This window comes from Amyelois transitella, chromosome 3 (assembly GCF_032362555.1).
Source record: "Amyelois transitella isolate CPQ chromosome 3, ilAmyTran1.1, whole genome shotgun sequence".
Taxonomy (NCBI): Eukaryota; Metazoa; Arthropoda; class Insecta; order Lepidoptera; family Pyralidae; genus Amyelois; species Amyelois transitella.
The window spans coordinates 5521075-5544010 of NC_083506.1; the positions used below are offsets into that span (position 1 = coordinate 5521075).

The 22936-nt window shown below is 33.6% G+C and overlaps 1 protein-coding gene across 1 annotated transcript in view; it reads right to left on the reverse strand.

Moving 5' to 3' along the window:
* Positions 1 to 8904: 8904 nt before the first annotated feature.
* The window catches only part of LOC106138153 (uncharacterized), a 62403-nt gene continuing 48371 nt past the window's right edge, over positions 8905 to 22936 (reverse strand). The window contains exons 2-5 of the mRNA XM_060952106.1: positions 17463 to 17629; positions 13889 to 14022; positions 10526 to 10708; positions 8905 to 9210 (exon numbers count right to left, since the gene is read on the reverse strand). Coding sequence (XP_060808089.1) covers positions 9092 to 9210; positions 10526 to 10708; positions 13889 to 14022; positions 17463 to 17629 — 603 coding nt within the window. The 3' untranslated portion in view covers positions 8905 to 9091. The remainder of the gene's footprint in view (positions 9211 to 10525; positions 10709 to 13888; positions 14023 to 17462; positions 17630 to 22936) is intronic.

A 22936-nucleotide genomic window follows, 5' to 3' on the forward strand; every position in this document is an offset into this window, starting at 1 on the left:
AGTAAGTATAATACGAGTACGATCACCTTTTGCTATGTACTAAATATGTCTTCTAAGTAGATATAATTTTTCAAAAGATAATAATTGCGATAAATCAAAATGAAGATATGCCAAAACAAATACCCTAAAAGCAAGAGATGTTGTAAATAATGCCTATATATTAATATGTACTTATCAATCTTATCCTAAAAAAAATTACATAAATATATATTTTTATTTGTCGTTCCTTTTATTACCCTAGAATTTGGATTACCTGAAGAAAGGACTCAATAATCGTCAATCTTAATCAGTTGTCCCATAAAATCAGCAAGCCGCAATTTACTAACGTAAAAGTTCGCTATTATTTCTGTTTTAGTTCCTCAATCCCCAAGAGGGAACACTGTGGCTCTCTTTGTTTCCACGAATTTCTGCATTGCAGACTGTTTTACAAATTGTAAGATATAAATATCTTTAAATATAGTTCAGAAGTAGCAAAAACATAGGCGTAATGTGCAATATGCACATAGATCACACTCGTTATATTAAATTATACTTAATTTATTTATTTACTTATAAAAAGTATTTTCGAAAACAGTATAGGTAAGTGAATTGATTTTGCAGCGTTACATTTATGAATATTTAAATACCACTTTATTTGATTTTCTTTCCACTACGTTAAATAAGAGCATAATTAAAATTTGTTCTGAAATTGATAAGAGAAAATTAAAATTGGAATAATCATCCAGAAATAAGATTATAATAGAATAACAACTATAAGTTCAAATGTATTTTTGGAGAGCATATGTTGTTCGGCAGTTTCAAAAATGATAAAATTTGTACTTTTATTCCTAGGTAAGTCCTAATACATTACATGCACAGATTACATGTTGACCTTACTTACTGTAAACTTAATTTGTTTTTTTGTGAGATATGAAACAATATAACTATAAATAATATACTTATGAAGTTAATGAGTAGGTAATAAATATTGTGAGTGTATGTGTCATGTTTTGTTATTATATCTGCTTAATTTGTAAATTTAAAAGTACCTTAGTTTAGTACTTAGGTATAAGCAAAGTTACCTATGCAATTGAAAACCAATAATTGTTACCAAATTTTAGCAGTTTTTATTTTAATAATTGAAATCCATGGTGATTTTGTTCGAGAAAACGATATAGATGCTATATTACACATTATACAAGCTCAACAAAAAACCCAGTCTAGCTCTGAAAGTAGTTCTTCAGAAAGATACGCTTTGAGAAGTAAATTGATTAATTTACTTCAACATTCTCTTAACTTGGATAACCAAAATGATGAAAAAAAGAGTAGACAGTCGATATTTTATGAATTTGATTCAAATGAAAATGATAAAGAGCATAATCGACTCCTGGTTCAGAACAAAGGCGATGATAGTGGTTATACTTATGTTGATAAGAAAAAAATACGTCCATTTATTTTATTATCTAAAATGAACGAAGAGAAACGTAAAAATAGAGAGGTTAGACCAAATACATTATTAGAACCTTATGAAGGCGGACATGATAGTAAAAGTCTAAGTGAATATTCAAAAATTTATGTAATTTTGAATCCTGATATAATGAAATCTAGTCATAACAAGAAAAAGCTTGCTGATCTGTGAGTATTTTTTTAATACAACAGTTATTATTTGTGAAAATAAATATGATCTGATTTGATTAGTCGGCATAAACTTTCAGATTTTCTCGACTAATGACATCAAAGGCGTCGAATTCACAAAATATAGATGATTTACAATACGGGAGCAGATTATCGCAGAGCAGATTTAGGAGGGACTATTTTGACGATAAAGGTACTGGAAATACATATAATATTTGTTCAAAACCTTCAATGTTACAACTCGTTGATTTGTAGAGGACCGAGAACTTAGATATTGGTATTGTACAAAATTTTGGCAACCCGGCGAAAAAGACATTAATTCGACACCACGTTCAATTCATGAAACTGTTTTGCGATGGAAGATATTGGGTATTCTTATAGGTCAAGCTGAAGAAATGTACTGAAGGCCTTGCCCAGCCGAAGTTGTCTAATTTTAATTTCCTTATTCCCGTAAAGACCCGATCGAAAACCATTAAATTTAAATAAATAAAATAATTATTCAGCAAATAAATATAAAATTGTACTAAGTGATAAACAGGAAAACAAAATATATGTTATGGACGTCGTTCCATATTTGCTATACAATTGCAATACGTTTTAGGGTATGGAAGGGATTCAATGGAAGATATGAGACCGAAACGTTCCCGGCATAACTACCGCAATGGCGGCGGCGGCGGCGGCGGCGGCGGCGGCGGCGGCGGCGGCGGCAGTCGCACGGCTATTCCCTACATACGCAATAGAGGAGATATTTACGTTCATGAACGCTAGGAATAAGAAATATAAGCAAATTAAATACTTAAACTAATAGTTGTTTTCAACCAGCAAATCTTCCATTACTAAAGCTAGAAATAATTAAATAGATAAAACAAATAGATGATTAAAATAGATAGCAATTTTAACAATAGAAATATCAATAAATATTTATTCTCCCAAAACATTAGATATTGTTGGGCTCAAACCTTGTCTCAGTTATTCGTACATGACAAAAGTTGCTCCATAAGAGATTTGGCTTGATTGACGTGAAAATTGTCGCCAATAAAGTGAATACACATTGAAAAGAGACATGCATCTTTGCCGTCAAGTTTGGTGTTGATAACAATGAACAATTACTAAACTGAAAGAAATACATTTTATTCATATAACTTTATTGATACAAATTGATGATAAGAAAGAAAAATAAATTGAAAGATAAAAAGTAAATTAAATTGAACAACTACTCTCACAATGTATCCGCTTTGATACAGCGAAAAATGCTGCCGCCGTCTTTTAATAAATTAGGTACTGAAAAAAATACAGTTGGTTTATCCATGCTTCTTATCATAATATACATCTAAAACAGGTTGTTCGAGGGGCATTTTTTAAGCTTTTTATTTGTTTTAGATATTTATTTTTATTTATATATCAGAAAAGAGTCATTGGTACATGGCCAAGGTAGCATTTGAACCTGTGCCTTATGCACTGTTCACGTATTTTATTCGGGTACCTTATTCATTTGAATTCGACCAGCGAACCTTCAAATAATATATACATATGTATTAACCGGTAAAATTTAACAAATTATTGTCATGGAGCTTTATATATCAGGAAGTTAAGATTCTTGCGCATGTACATTATACAAACCTAAAAAATTGTAATCATTATTAATTAGGTACTCAAAAAGATTTATTTCGGTTTCTTGCACATACAAGAGTGCAATTGTATGAAATCTGATAAGAGAAAATTAAAAACTGAAATTACCATATAAAAATAAACGTGTTTACAGTTACAGCTGTCGATAAGAGGCGAAATGTAGATTTTTAAAACAGTTTTGGCTCAGTGGTTCGGAATGTTGAGCCCATTGGTTTTATTTGCTGGTAACTAAATACCTAAATGACGAATAGTAAACTTTCTGCTTTTTTTTTCTCTTCTTGAGCTGCATTACATCAATTACATTACATAATTTGCCTCTTCTTTTTGTTTACAAATTTATTAAATGTAATTTGCGGTATAAAGTTATTTTTATGTTGTAAAGTTTCTTTTTTTATATATTTTTCTGTGATCTTATTGATGAAATAGTTAAAAATAATAAGTTAATGTGTAATGAGCATATTAACTATGCTGTCAATAAGATCACCTCATTTGAGGATATCATGTTTTGTCATGACTATGAGGCTCTCATTGCTTTTGCTTGCCACGTCACTCGCGTAAGAAAATATTTAATGAGTATTAAAATAAAACCATAATCAAAATATTTTCTCTTCAAACTGTGAACAGCGCAGAAGAAACTGTCGATAAAACTGCGGAAATTGCATCAAATTGAAAGTTTTTACTATTTGTAATGTTATATACGCGCAGAATTTTTTTCAATTTTAAAGTATGAAATAAACCCGGTATTTATTTGTGTTAAAGCGACTTTGTTACGTACATAACTACTTGAAGTATTTTTCTGCTTTGGCATATGATTATTGTAAGTCCACATAAACGTTACGTTAATATCTACCTTGGTTTCATAACTGTTTTTATTTTCAGTTGCCCTAGTTCCAATAAATGAAATCTATGGTTCACCTCGTATAAATCTCGACGACTTAATGGAAATATTATCTGCTAACCAAGGTAGAGGAAGTGAAACTTCATCGGAAAGTTTTGGTAGCAGTGATGATAATGATGATCATCATCAAAAATATGATAAAACATTACGGGGTGGAAAACTTCTTAATTTTTTACAAAAATCAGTTGATGATAAAAATATAAAATTAAAGGAAACCAATCAAATTACACAATTGTATTCACATCTTAATAAATTAAATAACAAAAGACAAAATAAATACCTTGTCAACAATAAATACGATATTGATAATAATAAAAAGAAGAATTCGAATCAAGTAGATCGATTCGTTCAGTATTTATTAACGAAAATTGATAATTCGCAATATAACGCATTAGAAAAAGAAGCTGTAACTATGAAAAATCGCGAGGAAGGTGAAAAAGATCTCGATGATTATTCCAGAATATATGTTATTCTCAATCCAGAAGCTTTGGAATCGAGTTTGAATCAGAAAAAGTTGTCGGCATTGTAAGTCTTTTTATTACTTTCTTGAAATTAATATTGGTTTTATAGTGTTATGAGTAGTGAAGTACCTAGTTACCTACTGCGAACTGTTACTATTTTCTATACCTATATTTTTTTCATCACAAATAAAATACGTATCTAGAACTAGATAAGTACTACATTATCTAAAGACAAAATAAAAATAATCTGTCTTCTACGAAATTTGGATTTTAAAAAAGCAAACACCTTTCACTATGCTTTTAGTTAGTTTGTATTATAGATTTTTAGTGTGATATAATTTTTAAGTTGTTTTTCAGAATCTCGCGGTTGATGTCCAAATCGTCAATGCCACAGAGCAGAGTACAATCTGCCAAAGGATATCCTACAAAAGCCATTTTTGCACGAAGACGTAGGCGTGACTCATATGAAGGTTGGTGATTTTTTAAATTGCGATTTTGAATGCGTTCGATCTTAATTAGCCCGACCGATCGTCTTGCTTACTAAGCAAGACGATGGTGGTTCACGAAAACTGAAATGATGTCTATTCAGTATTCACTCTTGCCTTGAAAATCAATCCATAAGTCTTTTGTATTGGGGAACGGAGAAGCGGAGCAGGGAATTCTAGAGTTAAGTAGTTCGTAAAAGAATTAATGAATCGTAATATGCAGTTCGTTCTTAATTATTCCATAGTGCATGATTGTATACTGATCTTAAACTATGTACTTGTCTTTTATATTTAATGTATAATTATAATTCTCCAGGCATGAGAGATTCAATGGAGGACACTAGGCCAAAGCGTCAACGTTACAGCTACGGCGGCGGCGGCGGCGGCTCCGGCGGACGCACGGCTATCCCCTACATCAGACACCGCGGCGACATATACGAGCGAGACCACTAGATGTACTAGTGTTTCAATTCAATCGCTCTTCGTAGCAAACAAATTCCAATGCACCTTTTCTGAAAAACGTCCAAAATAAAACCTGCGTCGTCAGAGAATAAACTTGTTCAATCGTTTAATTCCACCAGTAGGTTCCACGAGTATGAAGCGAATCATTAATGTATTGTATATTCAATGACTAATTGAAAAAAAAAACAAGTCATAAATTGATAAATTGGCAATAAAACGTTACAAAACAGTACAACAATAAATAAGTTGCTTTTTCATTTTTATCAACCTTCAATTTTATATGAGTACTCAGTACCTATAAACATAAATATTTTTAGTACGGAAATAAATAAAAATATTGTCATTTTTGTAATTACGATTTATTAAGGTAATTATTCTCTTCTATATTTAATATTACGAGTATATCACAGTCATCACTTTAGTAAGTGCATTAATGTAGTAGTTACTTTGAGATAACACACCAAATAGTATTGACATGCAGTTAACATTTTTAAACACAGTCCTGTAAATAAATGGCTTTATTCTTATTTTCAATACAAATCTGATTAGTGCTTCAGCCCCCGTAGAATGGCGCACGTGATGCCGCTATACCGCGCGAAATATTATCGCTGTTTCGCTTTTTATTATGACGTGAAATGTGACAGCGATAGTTTTTCGCGCGATAAATCGACGTCGTGCGTAAGTGCATATGATGCTATGGGGTAGGATGATTTTTTTTTATTCTGTGAAACATGTTAATGAAATAAGTATAGAACCTTAGATCTTTATAATCGGCATAATTGTAAAGGCAAACTCCATTGCTAACGCACGCTAAAACAAACACAGTTAAGTCATAATAACTAGTGGGAAAACTTTCCTACATTGCTACTACAATCTGCCGAATTTGAATACATGTATTCAAAATTTTAAGAGAATTTTAGTATACAATTAATACTTGTTTTTGTCTTACAAGCAAGTGGCTTATTCATTTACTACTAAACGAACTTATACATAGTCGATAATGAAGATGAGAAATGACCACTCCATGACTCGTGGTACAAGACTTAAAGATGTTAGATATAACCAATTTTTCAGTCTTCTGGTTTGAGTCATTATCTTTTAATAAAAACAAAATTACCTAACATATCACATAATTTTTATTTATGAAATTATTAAGTACGTGTTTTGGAGTTAAATGCTTTGTTTACCCGAGAGACATGAAAACGTTAAAATTTGTGGCACCGGCATTGTAGCGGTGATCATTTGTTATTATTGCCTTCATATTGTCTCCTAAGTGATACGAAAAGTGTCAAATATTTTGAACTTTATAAACTTCGAAACTTCAAAAACAATTGTAATTACGTGTACCTAAGCAAAGGTGAAAGCCAGTGGTTGACTGGTAGTGGCTTGCATAAGTAAAGTACCCATAAACCTTATCGCCTACTGTAGGTTAGTTGACATTCAACATTTTGATAAACAAGAGAAAATATTCTTTGGTCTTCTCGGAAACTAATCAACAAATTCACAAAATTTTCGATTAAAAGGCGATACTTATGTGCGAAGGTTCTCGAGTTTGTGAAATTTGTAACTTAATTTATAACTTTGATTGAGGCAGCTAGGTATCCGTCACTCAAGTAAGTTAAATAGGTTGAGAAACAAATTATACAAGCACATCATCTACTTCAAACGCTATATATCTTCCCTAGGGATTTTAAGTTGTATTATAAATATTATGTATGTTTTTGTCAGGATGTTCAAAACTAAAAATGTTATCTATTCAGTTTAAAAAATATACAGCTAACAGATATACACTCGCACGCATACTTTTATTTTTATTGTAAAGATTTTATTTTATATTAAATGTATTTTTACCTCTGCCTTATTTATGAGTATCGATCTAATCGCATAGTAATTAACTTATACTTTGTATAATTTTAGGTATCTCATTATTATATTAAAATTAACAAATGTCTATAATATGTCTTTTACATTTGATGTATATTTAATGATTTTAGGGCATTATGATAATTGACTAGAACAAAGTTTTTCTAATGATTTTGACTAGGCCTTTACATTAATATATGTCATACTTATTGATGCTAAGATGAAGAAAGTACATAAAATACTTTTATGAAAGCATAAATGAGTCATTTGCAAATGCTAATTAAAACAGAGTAAATATTAATATAGCGTACAGAACATTTTTAGACAATCATTATTTAGAACAAATTTTAAAATAACTATTGGAAGACGAGTTACAAAAGGACTAGCAGGAAAAGGTAAAATTTTTAAAAAACAACGACAATATAATTTAAATATTACGTGTGTGCAGATTCTGGATAAACGTGTTATTAAAATCGAATGTAAGTAGTGTAGGTATCTAAAATATAATATTTTACTTAGTACAATTTATTTAGTTACATTTTTATTGTGATATCGATTTGAGATTTGTGAGTATAATTTTGAACTAAGTGATTGTATTAGATAATTTGTGTATTATTACAATTCAGTGATTGTATGGCATTCATAACTTGTATTGCTGATCGATAGTTGAGTAAAAGAAATAGTATCGATAAGATTTTCGATAGTGTCGGCATTATCGATAGCTCAGTTACCATAAATACTATTGACAGCCAACAATACTATCAGTACTATCGATAGGCCTATCGATGTTGTAGATGTTTTCCGAGGTCAACTATCCATAGTTCGGCAACGCTATTCATAATTAAAATATTTTAAAATTGATAAGGTAATAACTAATTAGTTACCTACTTCAAAAAGTGTACCGAAATCGGAACTTTTGCAGTCTACTTAGGTGTCACGACTGTGCAAAGAAATGATATTAAATTCATTATTAAGATAATTTACATCACTACTTAATGCAATTGATCCCATTCCAGGCAATTCACAATAATGAAATTCAACTATATTTTTTTTACTCTTGTAAGTACTTGCTCGTGATTATCATACATATTATTACTTTTATCTACTTATAATTGATCTAAATTACAAAATAAGGAGAGTATAGAATCATCACATTGTATATATTTCGATTCCTCGATTAGTATGAAATACTAGGAAGATAGGTAGTGTTATTTCTGTAATCTCCTTATTTTAAAAGGCTCCATCATTTGCGATAAAGCTAAAATCGCGCGCCAAAAAGTATTAATTAAACATTTTAATGGACCCGTTCATTGCCTAACTGTACAAATATGAGTATTAGTAGTAACAAATAACAACCGACGCCACGCATCTGTGCATAACGAACAATGTGGAATTTGAAAATTTAAAGTAAGATCAAGACTTGGGTTAAATAAAATTCTGTAACCAATATTTAAAACTAATAGTCAGATTGTAGGTAGTTTCAGTTCAAAATACAAACTTTAATACTATATTAGAAACATAAGTATGTATCTTAATAGAATACGTGGCGTGGGCTGGTATCGATACGCATACTCTAACTTCGCTTATCCACTGAACACTGAGTTAATCGCATCGAATGTCCTTCTATGTTATTTGTTCGGTGGCGTTCAGTGTCGCCTCGAGGGCGAGACCCGTCACCCTCAGAGGTAGTTGGGCCGCGACACGCAACACAGCACGCCCATGCCTTTGTACAGCGAACCTCGTCGCTTGTTCCGCCAGAGGCCGTTCACGTCGTCTCCTTTCAATGCGACGTTCGTTTCTGTAACATCGGAGATATGATTTTATCGAGCTAAATGAAGCGATCATGTGATACAAGCAATTCCCTTGCTTGTGATTGAAAGTGCTTGAATATATGATTCATCCATTGTTCAATTTAAACTATTAAAAAAAATATAGTGATATTCTATAAATCAAAAAATTATTAATGAGAAGTTCGTTACAACTAGTACAATCCATATTAAGATTAAATAACAGACATTGCTGACTGATTGACTGTTACAACCCAAACTAGTGGGTCTAGATTTTCCGAAATTCCTTCGGGAATGGATATTGGAAAAAACATTTGAAATAATATACACGAGACAAAGTTTACAGAAGCTAGGTTCAAAGTAAATCCTAACTTGTGTTAAAATACTAAGTAATATGTAGGACCAAGAGAAGGGTAAAACAGAGTATGGACGTGATGAAAAAAAAGTTGAATTATTCTTGTTATCGTAGTCTCGCAGGCTAAAGATAAAAAACATTTTTCCTGCATTCCCTCATTGTGTCCTAAAAATGTCAGTCGAGACGTGGTTCTAAGCTCATAATCCTTTTATGTAAATGGAACCTTATCTCAAGCACGTTTTTTGTTAGGAAAATATCTGCGATAAAATGTATCTTAATTCTATGAACTCAATAGACATTGGATTAAAATTCAGAAGTAAAAAATATTCACCTCGATATTCGAGCAAACAAAATTACAATGATAACGAGATAAAAATGCAAGGGAATGACATTTTCAACTTAATCGCGTACGTAATAGTTACCAGTTGACAAAGTATATGAATTTATTCTTGAAAATTCTGTTACGGCGTAGCGAGCTACGATTGCTACGATACGGGTGACTCGTAACAATATTAGTAATTACTGAGTCTCACTTTCGTGGAAGGTAATACACACGGGCCTTCATTTAGGCGATTTAAAAATTGATACCCTTTTGATTTTGGACATTTCAGCAATAAGTTTCGCTGATAATGGCGAGGGGTCTATAGAACTATTCACGGAATATTATTCCGCTTTCTGTTTCATAGCGAATTCAGGTATTTACACATACGGTACTTCATTAATTAATATCACAAAACTATTAAGAAAATGGTCAATGTAAACTGTTTTTTCACATATCATAAAAAAATTACAACTCTACGGTCATTGCGTCAATTGTCATTTTAAGTTTTTTTTAACTTCAAATAGGTGCCTACAGTATTTGGTCCAGTGTACTTGTGTTATTTACGTCATTGGTGGAAGGTTAGTTAAAAGTTTGTATCACAGCCGAAACTTCGTCCGGTAGATACAGTCGTAAATGTGTTCTGAATTACCTAAATGATTGAGATTTTCATGTTGCGGCAAGTATTCCTGGATATCGTTGACTATTCTGGTGATTTCCTGCGTGTCCTTGGCGATGCTGCAGAGTTCCTCCTGGTTGAAGTCAGGGGTGATCTGCTTACATAACAGGATCTGACTGATCACGTTACCAAAGTTGGAAGGGCCGGCGCGGTTTTCTGTAACGAATTGGCTGTATAAGAAACCATTCCATAGTTTACTGTTGAAAATATGAAAATTTTAAGGAAATTGTTTATCCCATAGATTTAATTCTGATCTATAAATGTATATGGTAATGTTACCAGGGGCAGGTAGTTTCTAATGTATTAATATAAAATTCCCTAGTATGCTCAGCATTCTTATTTAAGGGTTTTTGTCACTCTATGGGTACAAAAACGTCCTAAAATAATCTGAAAATATACAGACATACTTGAGTGTGAATTTATCGGATGATTTTAGGGATGAAAGAGCAAATAATATTCTGCATTATTCTGATTTTTATTTTACGCAGAGGTGTATTTATTTCTACAATTATTAAACAAGCCCTATTATTAAAACACATTTGTGCTTTTATCCTTAGATAAACAGAGTGTTAGATAGAGCAAACAATCACTAAAAGGCTGACCTTCCACTTTTTTTAGCGACATTTAGTTGACTTAATGATAGAATTGAGATTACATTACAAACCATTACATGTTTGTTAGACTGGAAAGGTAGGTATGTATCTACAGACCTTTGATGACTGAGAACAATAAAATAAAAGAATATATTTATCAAACAAAATAGATTACTGCAGATCAATCCTCAAGTATTTCAAAACTTTAGAAGTTCTCGTTTATAGTTCCATGGCTATTAACAAGTATAATTACTTTACACATTTATTAGTGGCTAGTGATTAATGTTGAAACCACTTTACAGCAGAAAGTGCACGCCACGCTAACGGCGGTTGGGCGGGTCCATCCAAACCAGGTTACATAGAGAGTGGTATAATTAACTGAAAGAATTTATAAATAAATAATAAATAAATATATACGGGACAAATTACACAGATTGAGTTAGCCTCGAAGTAAGTTCGAAACTTGTGTTACGAGATACTAACTCAACGATACTATATTTTATAATAAATACTTATAAATACTTATATAGATAAACATCCAAGGCCCAGGCCAATCAGAAAAAGTTCTTTTCTCATCATGCCCTGGCCGGGATTCGAACCCGGGACCCCCGGTGTCACAGACAAGCGTACTACCGCTGCGCCACAGAGGCCGTCAACACAATTTGAATTGAAACAATTTGAATGCATTATTGTCCTATGCAAATATGTATTGTTGTTTTAGGATAAACTAACTCACTTCCTTTCTCATGGATGGCGTTAGAATAAGAGGCAGCTAAGGGAATAAGCGCTTTCTTTTAGTCTAGTGCAATTTTAATAACCCGCTATGAAATGGCACATAAAACAAAATTTGTAACAAGTGGACTATGCCATATGACATTCTTACCAGCTGAACTTTCTGGGCCATAATTGAGTTGTATGAACGGATGGTGTGATAACAGTAAAATAAATGATAATACATACATAATATAGGTACTAGGTGAATTTACTCACATAAAGTATTTTACATGTAGCAAGTCTTCAAATAATAATTGATATAAGTTTTTGATACTTGCTCTCTTATTAACAGGGTTATAGAATTCTGAGTTGTGGTCATAGTCTGACCTACATATATCTCAGGGTGGCTAAAACCACGACAAACGCCAGGAGCATGTTGTAATTGAACCCGATTTATATAAGTTATTATTGTACCTAAATAAACATGGGTTAATTAGTGAAAACATAGAATTATACATGAGTTTGATATTGTGGGGTTATACGAGTCGGTTTTACCCCGAGGCACGTTGATGTTTTACATGGTAAAATATCATGATTGTGGTCTTCTATTAACATTATATCATTGGCCATCACATCAAATTCTTTTTTTTTATACTAAACAAAATCTATCACTTATTGACTTAAATTATAACCAGTTTCCATCTCGACATGTATCTATGACCTTTTTTAAGTCACGTACTCTAGTTTGACTTCTAATTGACGTTATTAAGGTGAATGTAATCAATATAAATAAAACCAGCATATTCATCGCACACGAGTAACGTGTCACCTTATATAAAATCTACGATTGTGGTCAGATGTGAATCACCGATTCATCTTAAGAGGGGTGGGGATGCAATTCGAACTTACGCTAAGAGAATGACGCACCAAAACCTAATCCGTACCACATATATGAAATTCAAGGTTGATGACAATATTTATCACAGATATCTGTGATGAATAAAAGTATTACCCATTACAACCCCTTGATGTTGTCACTTGTCGTCCCGAACGTCTCGGAGCGTGACAAATTAGGAAAACAATTAGGGTGAGATTACGAAGGCAGAACAAAATTAATAATTAATCGAGGCCTTAAATCCTCAAATGGAACTTAGAAAAGTCGCAGAATAATTTATTAGATGTTCAAACAGAAGCACTTATATTTGAATCTGATTTTATTCACTCTGATGTAGGTAGGCGTGCCTATCGTCTATATAAACGACTAGAAGGAAGATGGTAGAAAAAGCAAAAATTGTCTGTCTGATTTCCTTATAGATAAGAATGTTGCCATTTTTTTGTGTCCCATTTACTCTAGTTATTCTAAAATTTTACTAAGACACCTTGTATAGTTTTTTCTATTAACAAGACCGTAGGTCACGCGATCTACTCATTAATATCTTCTTGTCATGTTTGTATAAAACTCTATTCGTAACCTTGTTTAGGTTAAGCGCCCTTAAAATTAACAAATTATTCAAAGTTCCTTTCGCTAAGCAGTTCAATGCCCAACATTAACTTGAAAAATAAAAGCAAATACTTGCACAGAAAAGTTTCTTGAATACTTGAGGTTAATACTTTCAATTTAAAGAGAGTTTTTTAACATAGTGAAAGTTCTTTTTCTCTTACGGGGTAGACGGGGCCGAAAGACTAAGTTCAAATAATGATGATATTAAGAATAAGCCTTGAATGACTTTTACAATCTGCAAAAACAGAAGCAGCTATTTTAGGGCACATACTATTTTTTCACCACTACACTAACGTGAAATCTCAGACACGTCGGAATCAAAGTTACGTTGTTGTTATTACTTTACTACTATTAGTCTGACTATTAGTTATCTGAAAAGGTCTAGTCATAGTATTCTCCATTCTCTTATGGCGTTAGGTCCTCCACAACTGTTGTTGAGAAACATGCGGTTACACATCTAGTTACCAGAATGTGCAGGTTTATCAACATTGTTTTCCCTCACCATGAAAGCAAAGAGGATAGTCTTACCATAGTAGGAGGTCATATCCATTGGCACTAGTTGTACGAGACGGTGGCACTTGGCGAGCTCCCGCAGCAGCAGTTGGGCCATGAAGTAAAGCAGCACCAGTTGGGGCTGTTCCGTGCAACCCTCGCTTGTGGACCTACACGGAAAGATAACAAAAAGTTATCTGGTATCTTTATTTGCTTTTATTTACCTTTTAGCATGCAGGTTCCTTATGTTATCTGGGGGTGCACTAAGAGAGAATTCCCAGATTCTGCTGGACTGGGAATTAACGGAATTTTGTGTTTTACGCAGACAGAGCCGCGAACGCCCTTTTGATTTTTTTTTATTTAAGCAGACAGATAAGTAGATAAATGTAAAAAGCCGATCCCAGGCTCTTCATTACTGTGGCAGAGGTATTTTATTTATTTATACAAATTATAATAGTCGTAATAAAAAAAAATATATGTAATAGAAAAAAATGCACTGTAAGCTACGCGCGTATTCTTTTTGATTTTGGGAGTGGAAATTGTGTAGAGATTTTACAAGGCGAGCTGAGGTAAACGAAACTTTATGCAGTGAATAAAGTTTATTCGAATGCCTGCGCAAATTAAACAACTACTACATTTACGAAATGTTTCGACTTCTGACAATAAAAAGTGTAAAAACTTTTGTTGTCTTTGTTTTAACAGTTGGATAAAAGGTCTGTCAAACAATGCGTGGTGGGCAGGCTTTTAGTAAGGGCGGGGCGGTGGGCTGTAGTCGTTAATCATGCCCATTGTGCGTTAGCTTTGTATGATTGCTGTTAATTGCTTTCAGTTGGCAACGTTGCATAAATTAGCTATCATCGAGCCTGTTACATGCACATTTTTACTGCCTATGACGGGTATGTTAATGAAGATTATAAATTAATGTTTTGTTTAAATTATAAATGACTTTATCTTCTTTTTAACTTCAAATAATGCAGCGTAGAGAATGTCAAACCAAGATTTTGCTAAAGAAAATACATTAGCTTTGCAAAGGTTAGTCAAGGTATAAATGTGGACCTTGTACCCTGCAAGGTATTGATTGGATGCAATGTTAAGAAACAGAAACAGAAATGTACAGTTAAATTTTGACGAGATACGTGTAGCTTTAATAGCGTTATGCCAATAAACGCCAGAGTTTGCCACAATGAACAACAAGCAGCGATCTATTTGTTCGTAATTACTGCAAAATTGATTAATTAAACAACAAGCCCCTTGCGGCTGTGTTGTTGCGACTATGAAGCGATAATCGTCAATTAATTCGGCTAAATAGATCTCGAACTTTACGTAGGAGATTTATTAGTTCGAAAACTTAGAGTAAATCCATAAGGGCTTAAATATATTTCAACCTACATTAGGTATAATGGATATAGTGATACTCGTAACGAGTGCGATAATCATTATTTCGGCATTTATTTGAATAGCGGTTACAAAAATACATCAAGGTAAAAAAATGCATTGGGTTTATACATTTAATTTAAATTAATATTTAAGTTCACTTTTTGCTTGATTTTGGAAACAAAATTAATAAAGTCAAAGTTGAAAAATCCTCCATTAGTAGAGCGCACTCTAGTTGGTTGAATTCTGAGCCCTTGCTTTTATAGGACATAGAAAGGTGAAACTTCTGACCCGTAATTAGTTCTCTTTCTGATTTCACTTCCGAGGACAGGTTGGCTTTTGAAATGCAAATAATTGGGTACGAGTTTGCATAAAACAGTGGAACGTAATTTTGCACAATTTGTCTACTGAGTCGAAGGTAACCGTCGTTAATATTTGAATGACAATTGCGAACTTTGCTTCCAAAAAACTTGAGTTTTCCGCGTAAAATATCAAAGTACCTACTTCATAGACTATTTCGAATAAATCAAGGTAAGTAAACATGACGCCAACTTGTCAAACAGTCTTTAACTCGCCGTTTGAGTAATTTTTCATGACAAGGATAATTCGTCTCACGAGTGGTGTTGAGTGGCTTGAGCCCATGAAGTTCTATGATTCTTTGGATCACACTGTGTAGCAAGCTTTAAAAATTATATTGTAGTTACTGTTTTTTACACAGGGAATAGTCGGTTAATAAGGGTTTGATCGTAATTCAAGGTGCTGTCAGTAAGGACAAACGCATTATAATCATGTCCTATCAATAAGCTTAACAGCTAAATGTGGCCTATCAGTCTATGAAGACTGCAGGCTCTGTCTACCCCGCAAGGGATATAGACGTGATTATATTAATGGATGAAGCATGTACACTTCCGTTTTAAATTTTCAAGAAAAATCTTAGCATACCGATGGCGTAACTTTGTAAAACGTACGGGGACAAAGTAATTTCAATATCGTCCTTGAAAACTTGAATAGCGAAATCCTTGAATGGGTTAGAATTTTCAGAGGAGTTTTGCTCTGACCTCCTTTCGACATCATTATAAGTAAACTGAAGGGATACACACACAGACAAACGAATTGCCTACGCATGAGAATGTCGCAAGTTTATCAATAGCTCATCAACGCGAAACCGAAACCGCTGAAATGTGATTTCGTTTCATGAGGCGCATCGCAACTTTTATAATGAAGCATTTCACAGATAGTGGGTTAATTATCGCATTTATGGTTTTTTTATATTTAAAAAATACTGTTTCAAGGCGAAAATAATTATTACTTATTAGGTTTTATTTCTTCGTCATCCATTTTGTCAAAGATTCAAATGTTGTCTTTTTATATCACATAGATATAAAAACAGAAAAGAATAGTATTTTTTTAAGATTTTCAAATAATTCCCGAGAGCGAAACTATAGGAAGAACTTTTGTCGTTTAGGAATTTTATGAAATTAGAACAAAGGTTGTATTTTTGTATCTTTTGGAGAAGAAAAGCGCCGGACAGAAACTTGCTTTATTTAAGTGTGGGGCTATTTATCTGGTCGTGAGAGGGCATTAATCTAACTCGAGACACTGATCCGCTGCCCCCAGGGCGAAACTTCGATTTAGAACCCAGAGCACCAATTGTTTCATTTGAATCGCTGCTATTGTGTTTCTAGTGTCCTTTAAATATTTATTGTTTACACAGTCACAGGAATTCCGTGCGAAATTGCTTTATATGAAACAATTGGTGAATTGTAAACATTAATACATACATACATATGGTCACGTCTATATCCCTTGCGGGGTAGACATAGCCCACAGTCTTGAAAAGACTGAATGGCCACCTTCAGCTATTTAGCTTAATGATAGAATTGAGATTCAAAAAGTGACAGGTTACTAACCCAACGCCTAAAAAGAATCCCAAGTTTGTAAGCCCTCCCTTAGTCGCCTTTTACGACATCCATGGGAAAGAGATGGAGTGGTCCTATTCTTTTTTGTATTGGTGCCGAGAACCATACGGCACCCACCACAATTGTAAACATTGTGTCAACTTTACTGCAATATTCTAAATGGGCTATAATTTTTCCTACATAATTCCGACTTTAATAACTGTGAGAGCACATTATTGTTACACGTATAACTGTAAGGCTACGAATGTAAACAAAGTTATTCTTTTTTTCTCAGCTGCCGCAATTTATTTGCTGTGAGAAAAACTACAAGCACTTACTTTTTACAATTGGGTAGGACTAGTTGGCTAGTCTGTTTGGTCGCCTCGACGCATGCGCGCCTCAGCCTGCGCACGCGCTCCCGCAGCTCGGGGCAGTCGTGCGGCTGGCCGATGTGGATGAGCAGGTCTCGGAACAGTGCCAGTTGCACGTTGATCTCCGTTATCAACTGTAAAAACAATCTTTTTAATTATCTATTTTCATCAAGTAGACAAAACCGTACTTGTTAGGATGTTACGAACGGATTTCCAGATTTAAAAAAGTGTAAAAAATATGTTTTAATGTCTACTTATGCCATAGTTTTTTTATCAATTATATTGTCTGTATTGATTGGATTAATAACGTTCTGGCCGAAAAATCTTTAAATAATTACTACAGACGTATTTAATATAATTGTCTATTGAGAAGCACTTTAATTTCTACATTTAAAGCTAAATTAAAATTACATCCTGTTTTGAGATAGCGATTACAAATTTTGTTCGTTTGTAATCTCGTGATTACGACCCACGGAAATCATTACCTTTTTCAATATAAAATTGACAATTCATAAAATTAGTTTCATAAAATGTTCAATGACATACAATGTTAATAAGGAATCAATAGCTTGACGTACCTACAGCAAATCACATCAACCTTTGTATTAGACACAAAAGGGAACACATAGTTTCAATCAGTCAGTTCACGCTACAGCGAATTACGATCGCAATCAATTTCGTGTAGGGACGCTGAAATCGAGCGAAAAAGCGTAATGACGCGGTGTACGATAAATTATTATCAAGTTCGGGTTAAGGCACATCTATACTGTGCGCTTCGTCGTTTTGTAAAGCAAGATGTTCTTGCTTTGTTGTACACTTTTATCATACAGTCACGAATATATCTTTTGCAAGGTTGACGGAGCCGACAATCTTGGAAAGATTGAACGTCAAGTTAAGCTGTTTGACTTATGAAGGAATTGAGATTCGAATAGTGTCAGGTGGCTATTGCTAGCCCATCACTTATAAGAAGAAAGTATTTACAAACAAACAAGAATAACATAACAAAACATAACATAAAATCACGCCTGTTTCCCGGAGGGGTAGGCAGAGACTACCTCTTTCCACTTGCCACGATCTCTGCATACTTCCTTCGCTTCATCCACATTCATTACTCTCTTCATGCAAGCTCGCGGCGGTTTCGGATACTCTTGACCTGACCCTACCCTTTGACAAACAAGAATCCCAAGTTTATTAGCCTTTTCCTTAGTCGTCTTCTACGAAATTCATGGAAATGGTTTCCATAAAGTGGTCTCATTCTAAAGTGTCGAAAACCACGCCACACTTTTATTTAATAGTTCAATATTATTTTTAGTTGAGCTGCGAATAAAAAACCAAGTAATAGAGCAAATTAAATTTTGTCACACATGAACTGCGAAGGCGGTTGATACCACTTTGATCAACTCCATTTGTACCGCAATGATATGCTAGAAGTCTTATACAAACCACCTTTAATATCGTTGCGTATAACCGTGTACGTGTGTATTGATCCTTAGAACAAGAGCTAATTACTGATTTTATCAACTTCAATCGCATTGGCCGAACGCCAAGTGAGCGAAATATAATAAACTGCAATCATTCAATGCGAGAAGTCTCATACAAACCACCTGTAATATCGTTGCGTACAACCGTGTCCGTGTGAATTGACCCTAGCACATGCGCTAATTACTGCTTTGATCAACTCCACTCGCGTCGACCGAACACGGAGTGATCGAGCGCTTTTTAATATGCTCAAATCTGTTCCGTGCGTAATTAACATGATTTTGCTTGATGTAGAGTTCTTCGTTTTTAATTAAATGTTAAATTAACTTTCCAGTTGAAACATAAGTTACTTTACGAATTTGTTATTCTTATGATGGTACATGAATTTAAGTCATAATTCCGTAGCGATTGGAGAAATCTTAATCGATTTAGGACCTTGGCTGTAATATTGCTTGTTAATTTGCTTGCAGGTGCTCCGTAAAAACATCAGTCAGCGCAGAGTTGAAAATTATTTATGGAAAGGTTACGCGATTTCGTATGTCCTCGAGCCGACGGTAACACATGCCCTTCATTCATAACGGGAAACAAGTAGACAAAGAGACATGAATAAATTAATTTTCCCATTCATCATCCCCTTATTCGCGGTCGCACGGGTCCCGTTAGCTTATTTTTACGGTCGCAGCTTGTTTGTTCAACATGGTTTCTGTATATAGAACGGGCATGAATTTTTGACTCCGCAGGTTTTTGTGTTTTTCTCACAAGATAAATAGGACCTGTGAATACAGGGAAATACTGTGTAGGTTTTTTATAATCGTTCACATTTTAAAGCAATATTCATAATCCTTCTGGCCTAAGGGAATTCCTTAGCATTCTCATCTTTCTAGAGAGGAGCCTGAGGTCCACCTATGACGTTGATTCTGGAGTGAGTATGTCAGGTTTTTACACGAAGCAACTCGTCTGACTTCGGCAGTATTGAACGGTGACGCTATAGAATGGGCTTTACTTTTTTATGTCGGATACTTTAAACACTCAGACACCAAGACAATTATTATATGAGTAATTAATGTGCATAGGTAGTTTGAATTGCAATTTTAACTACTTTTGTTTCAAAAAAATGTTTGACGATTGGACCGTAAAATATCCAATATACATTTACGGTAAGAATACAGTTATGTATGGATGTGTAGATGATAGTATGAAAGACTAAATTTACATAAATATTCGAAGCGTTTCGTTTCTATCCTATTTGCCATTTTCAAAGAAACTTCTGTCGTTTATATGAAGGGAATGTACTTTCATAACTTATATCAAATAAGTTGTGGGAGTGATGCGAATTGCTCGTACCACGAAACAACCCGGACAAAATTTTGATGAAAAGCTTTCGTAAACATTTAAGTAGTTTCTTACTTATATAATATAAATATAAAGAATAGTATAGTCATATGTTTATTATCCTATCCTACTACTATTATAAAGGCGAAAGTTTGTATGGATGTATGGATGTTTGTTACTCTTTCACGCAAAAACTACTGAACCGATTACCATGAAATTTGGTATGTAGGTAGCTGAAGACCCAGAATAACACATAGGCTACTTTTTATCCCAGAGTTCCCGCGGGATTGATAGGGTTTCCATGCGGACGAAGTCGCGGGCGGCCTCTAGTTGCTCTATATTTTTAATGTCTCCAAGAGCTAAAACTTAACTGAGATAAAATTATATTAATATTGAGATATTTTTAGTTACTAACAGAGTTGGTACATTTCAAAACCGATCGTGACAGTGTTTCTACCGAATTTTATTGACCGATAAGCGTTTTCCTTAAAGGCCTTCTTAGGTAACTCAATGGTAGGTACATGTTGGCAGATTTAATGAAATTCTTATAGGTACATGAATAAATTTCAGCATAGATTTTTCTGTTTAAGATTTAGATAAATCAACAAAGATGACCCAAATACGAATATATCCGCTTTTAATAAATATGTCTTGTTCATGGCCATTATCTTTTATAATACAGTTAAATAGAAGTTTGAACATTGGAAATACCCTTCGTTTATGAGAAAAAAGGGGCCGTAAGTCATCATTTATAATCCATTAGTATATACTTATAACCATGCTAGATATAAGCGCACCACGAAGCTATTTGTGTTAATGGTCATTACAGTTAAAATATTTAGTTGACGCGCCTATAATGTAAATTGCACATAGTGACAATATTCGTGGAAACACAATATTCTGTAACGATTGCGTGTCGCCTGCCTATCATGGAGGCTCGTTACCGGCGCGCTACTACACGGCTAAATAAATAAACAGATCGAGTGTACTGGAGGCCTGTTATTTATACCATCCAAATGTGCAGGATAACACGGTACAATCTAAATGAAAGTATATTTTTTTACAAACTTATTTCTAACACTGTTCTCGCCTCTCGCACAGAACATCAGAATAACAAACTCAAGTGTGATCATTTACATGTGATGAACGAAGGGACAGGCAGATAAATACCTATATGGACCAGTTAAGAGCCTGATGATGATCAGTACAGGCTAGTCGGCAACCGATTGTAAAAGCTATTATAGTACTTGAAGTATCACATGTTTTTTTTAGCATACCCCGGCCTTGGAACTACGGCTGAGAATTTAATTGAGAAACTATGTTGAGTTACATTTCGGTTCAAAACAAAAATAATTGTAGATAAGTAATATTAACTGTCAATAAAAAAGGCTAATAAACTTGGGATTCGTCTTTTAGGCGAAGGACAAGCAACCTGTCGGTATCAAATGATTAGATTCCATCATAATGCCATATAGCTTTCGTGAACGTGGCCTTTCAATCTTTTGATACTGTCAGCTTAATCTTACCAGTGAAAGATAAAGACGTATATGCAATTTGCTGATATGAGATAAAAACCAATTGTTGTTTTACATATCTCATCTTTATTGTTTGGGGTGTAGGCGAAGTCAATAGTCACAAAACTAAAGGGTCAAGTTTAGCTGTTTTAAATAGGTAGATATTCATTTACCATGGCTGGATGAGCTTAAATATACAGATACAAATCTGCTTACTTTGCAACAGTGTTTTTAATTGCTTAATTAATGAATAAATACTGACATAAAACAGCTAACGTTTCCAAAAAAATATTTTATTGACTATATTTGCGCTTTATTACACAAAGAGTAAGTATAAATAAAATATTAGAATCGTATTATAAACAAGAAGATAAACCTTAAAATTATGTAGTCGTAAATTCTGTAACTGGGATCATTTGTTACTAGACATTCCCTCAAGCCAAAGATAAAACGCAGGGCAGAGAAATGAAAATCTTCCTTACCCATTTGTGTGTGTATACCCATATTTTATCAGGCTTAGAAATCATTACCAAGTACCATTATCAACTTTCGATACACTGTATTTACTCATATATATTATCGTATCCTTTACTTATTTAACGAGCCTTTTTAACCTTTTTTTGTAAAATCAATGTAAAAAATTGTAAAATCCTTCCTTTTTTGTAGTTTTTCAGAAGTCGTGAAACATATAACAAATATCATCGGTCGCTCAGGTACAAAAACTGTAATGTACTCATATATGCTGTAAAACTAAAAACTTCAATTAAAATCCGAAATTTTGCACGTTCTCGTAATTATTATGGTAGAAGGGTATTTAAAGTACCAAGAGGAACTCGAAAAGGTTTGGATCACAAAAGGTGAGAGAGATATCTCTTTTAATTCTGCATGTTCCCAGTAACATCTACTTTATTATAATATGATAGTTATCTTTTTCATTATGTGGCGTGCAAAGTATTAAAAAACTTAATCAAAACAACCTGAAGTTCGAAGAACGTATAATTGCACCTCCTGACTTCAGTTACAGGGCACGTGAATTTTAATTTTGGTATCTTGATTTTTGTTTATATTAAGAGCGGATAGCAGTAATTGGGAATAATTAAAACCGCCCACGTACCG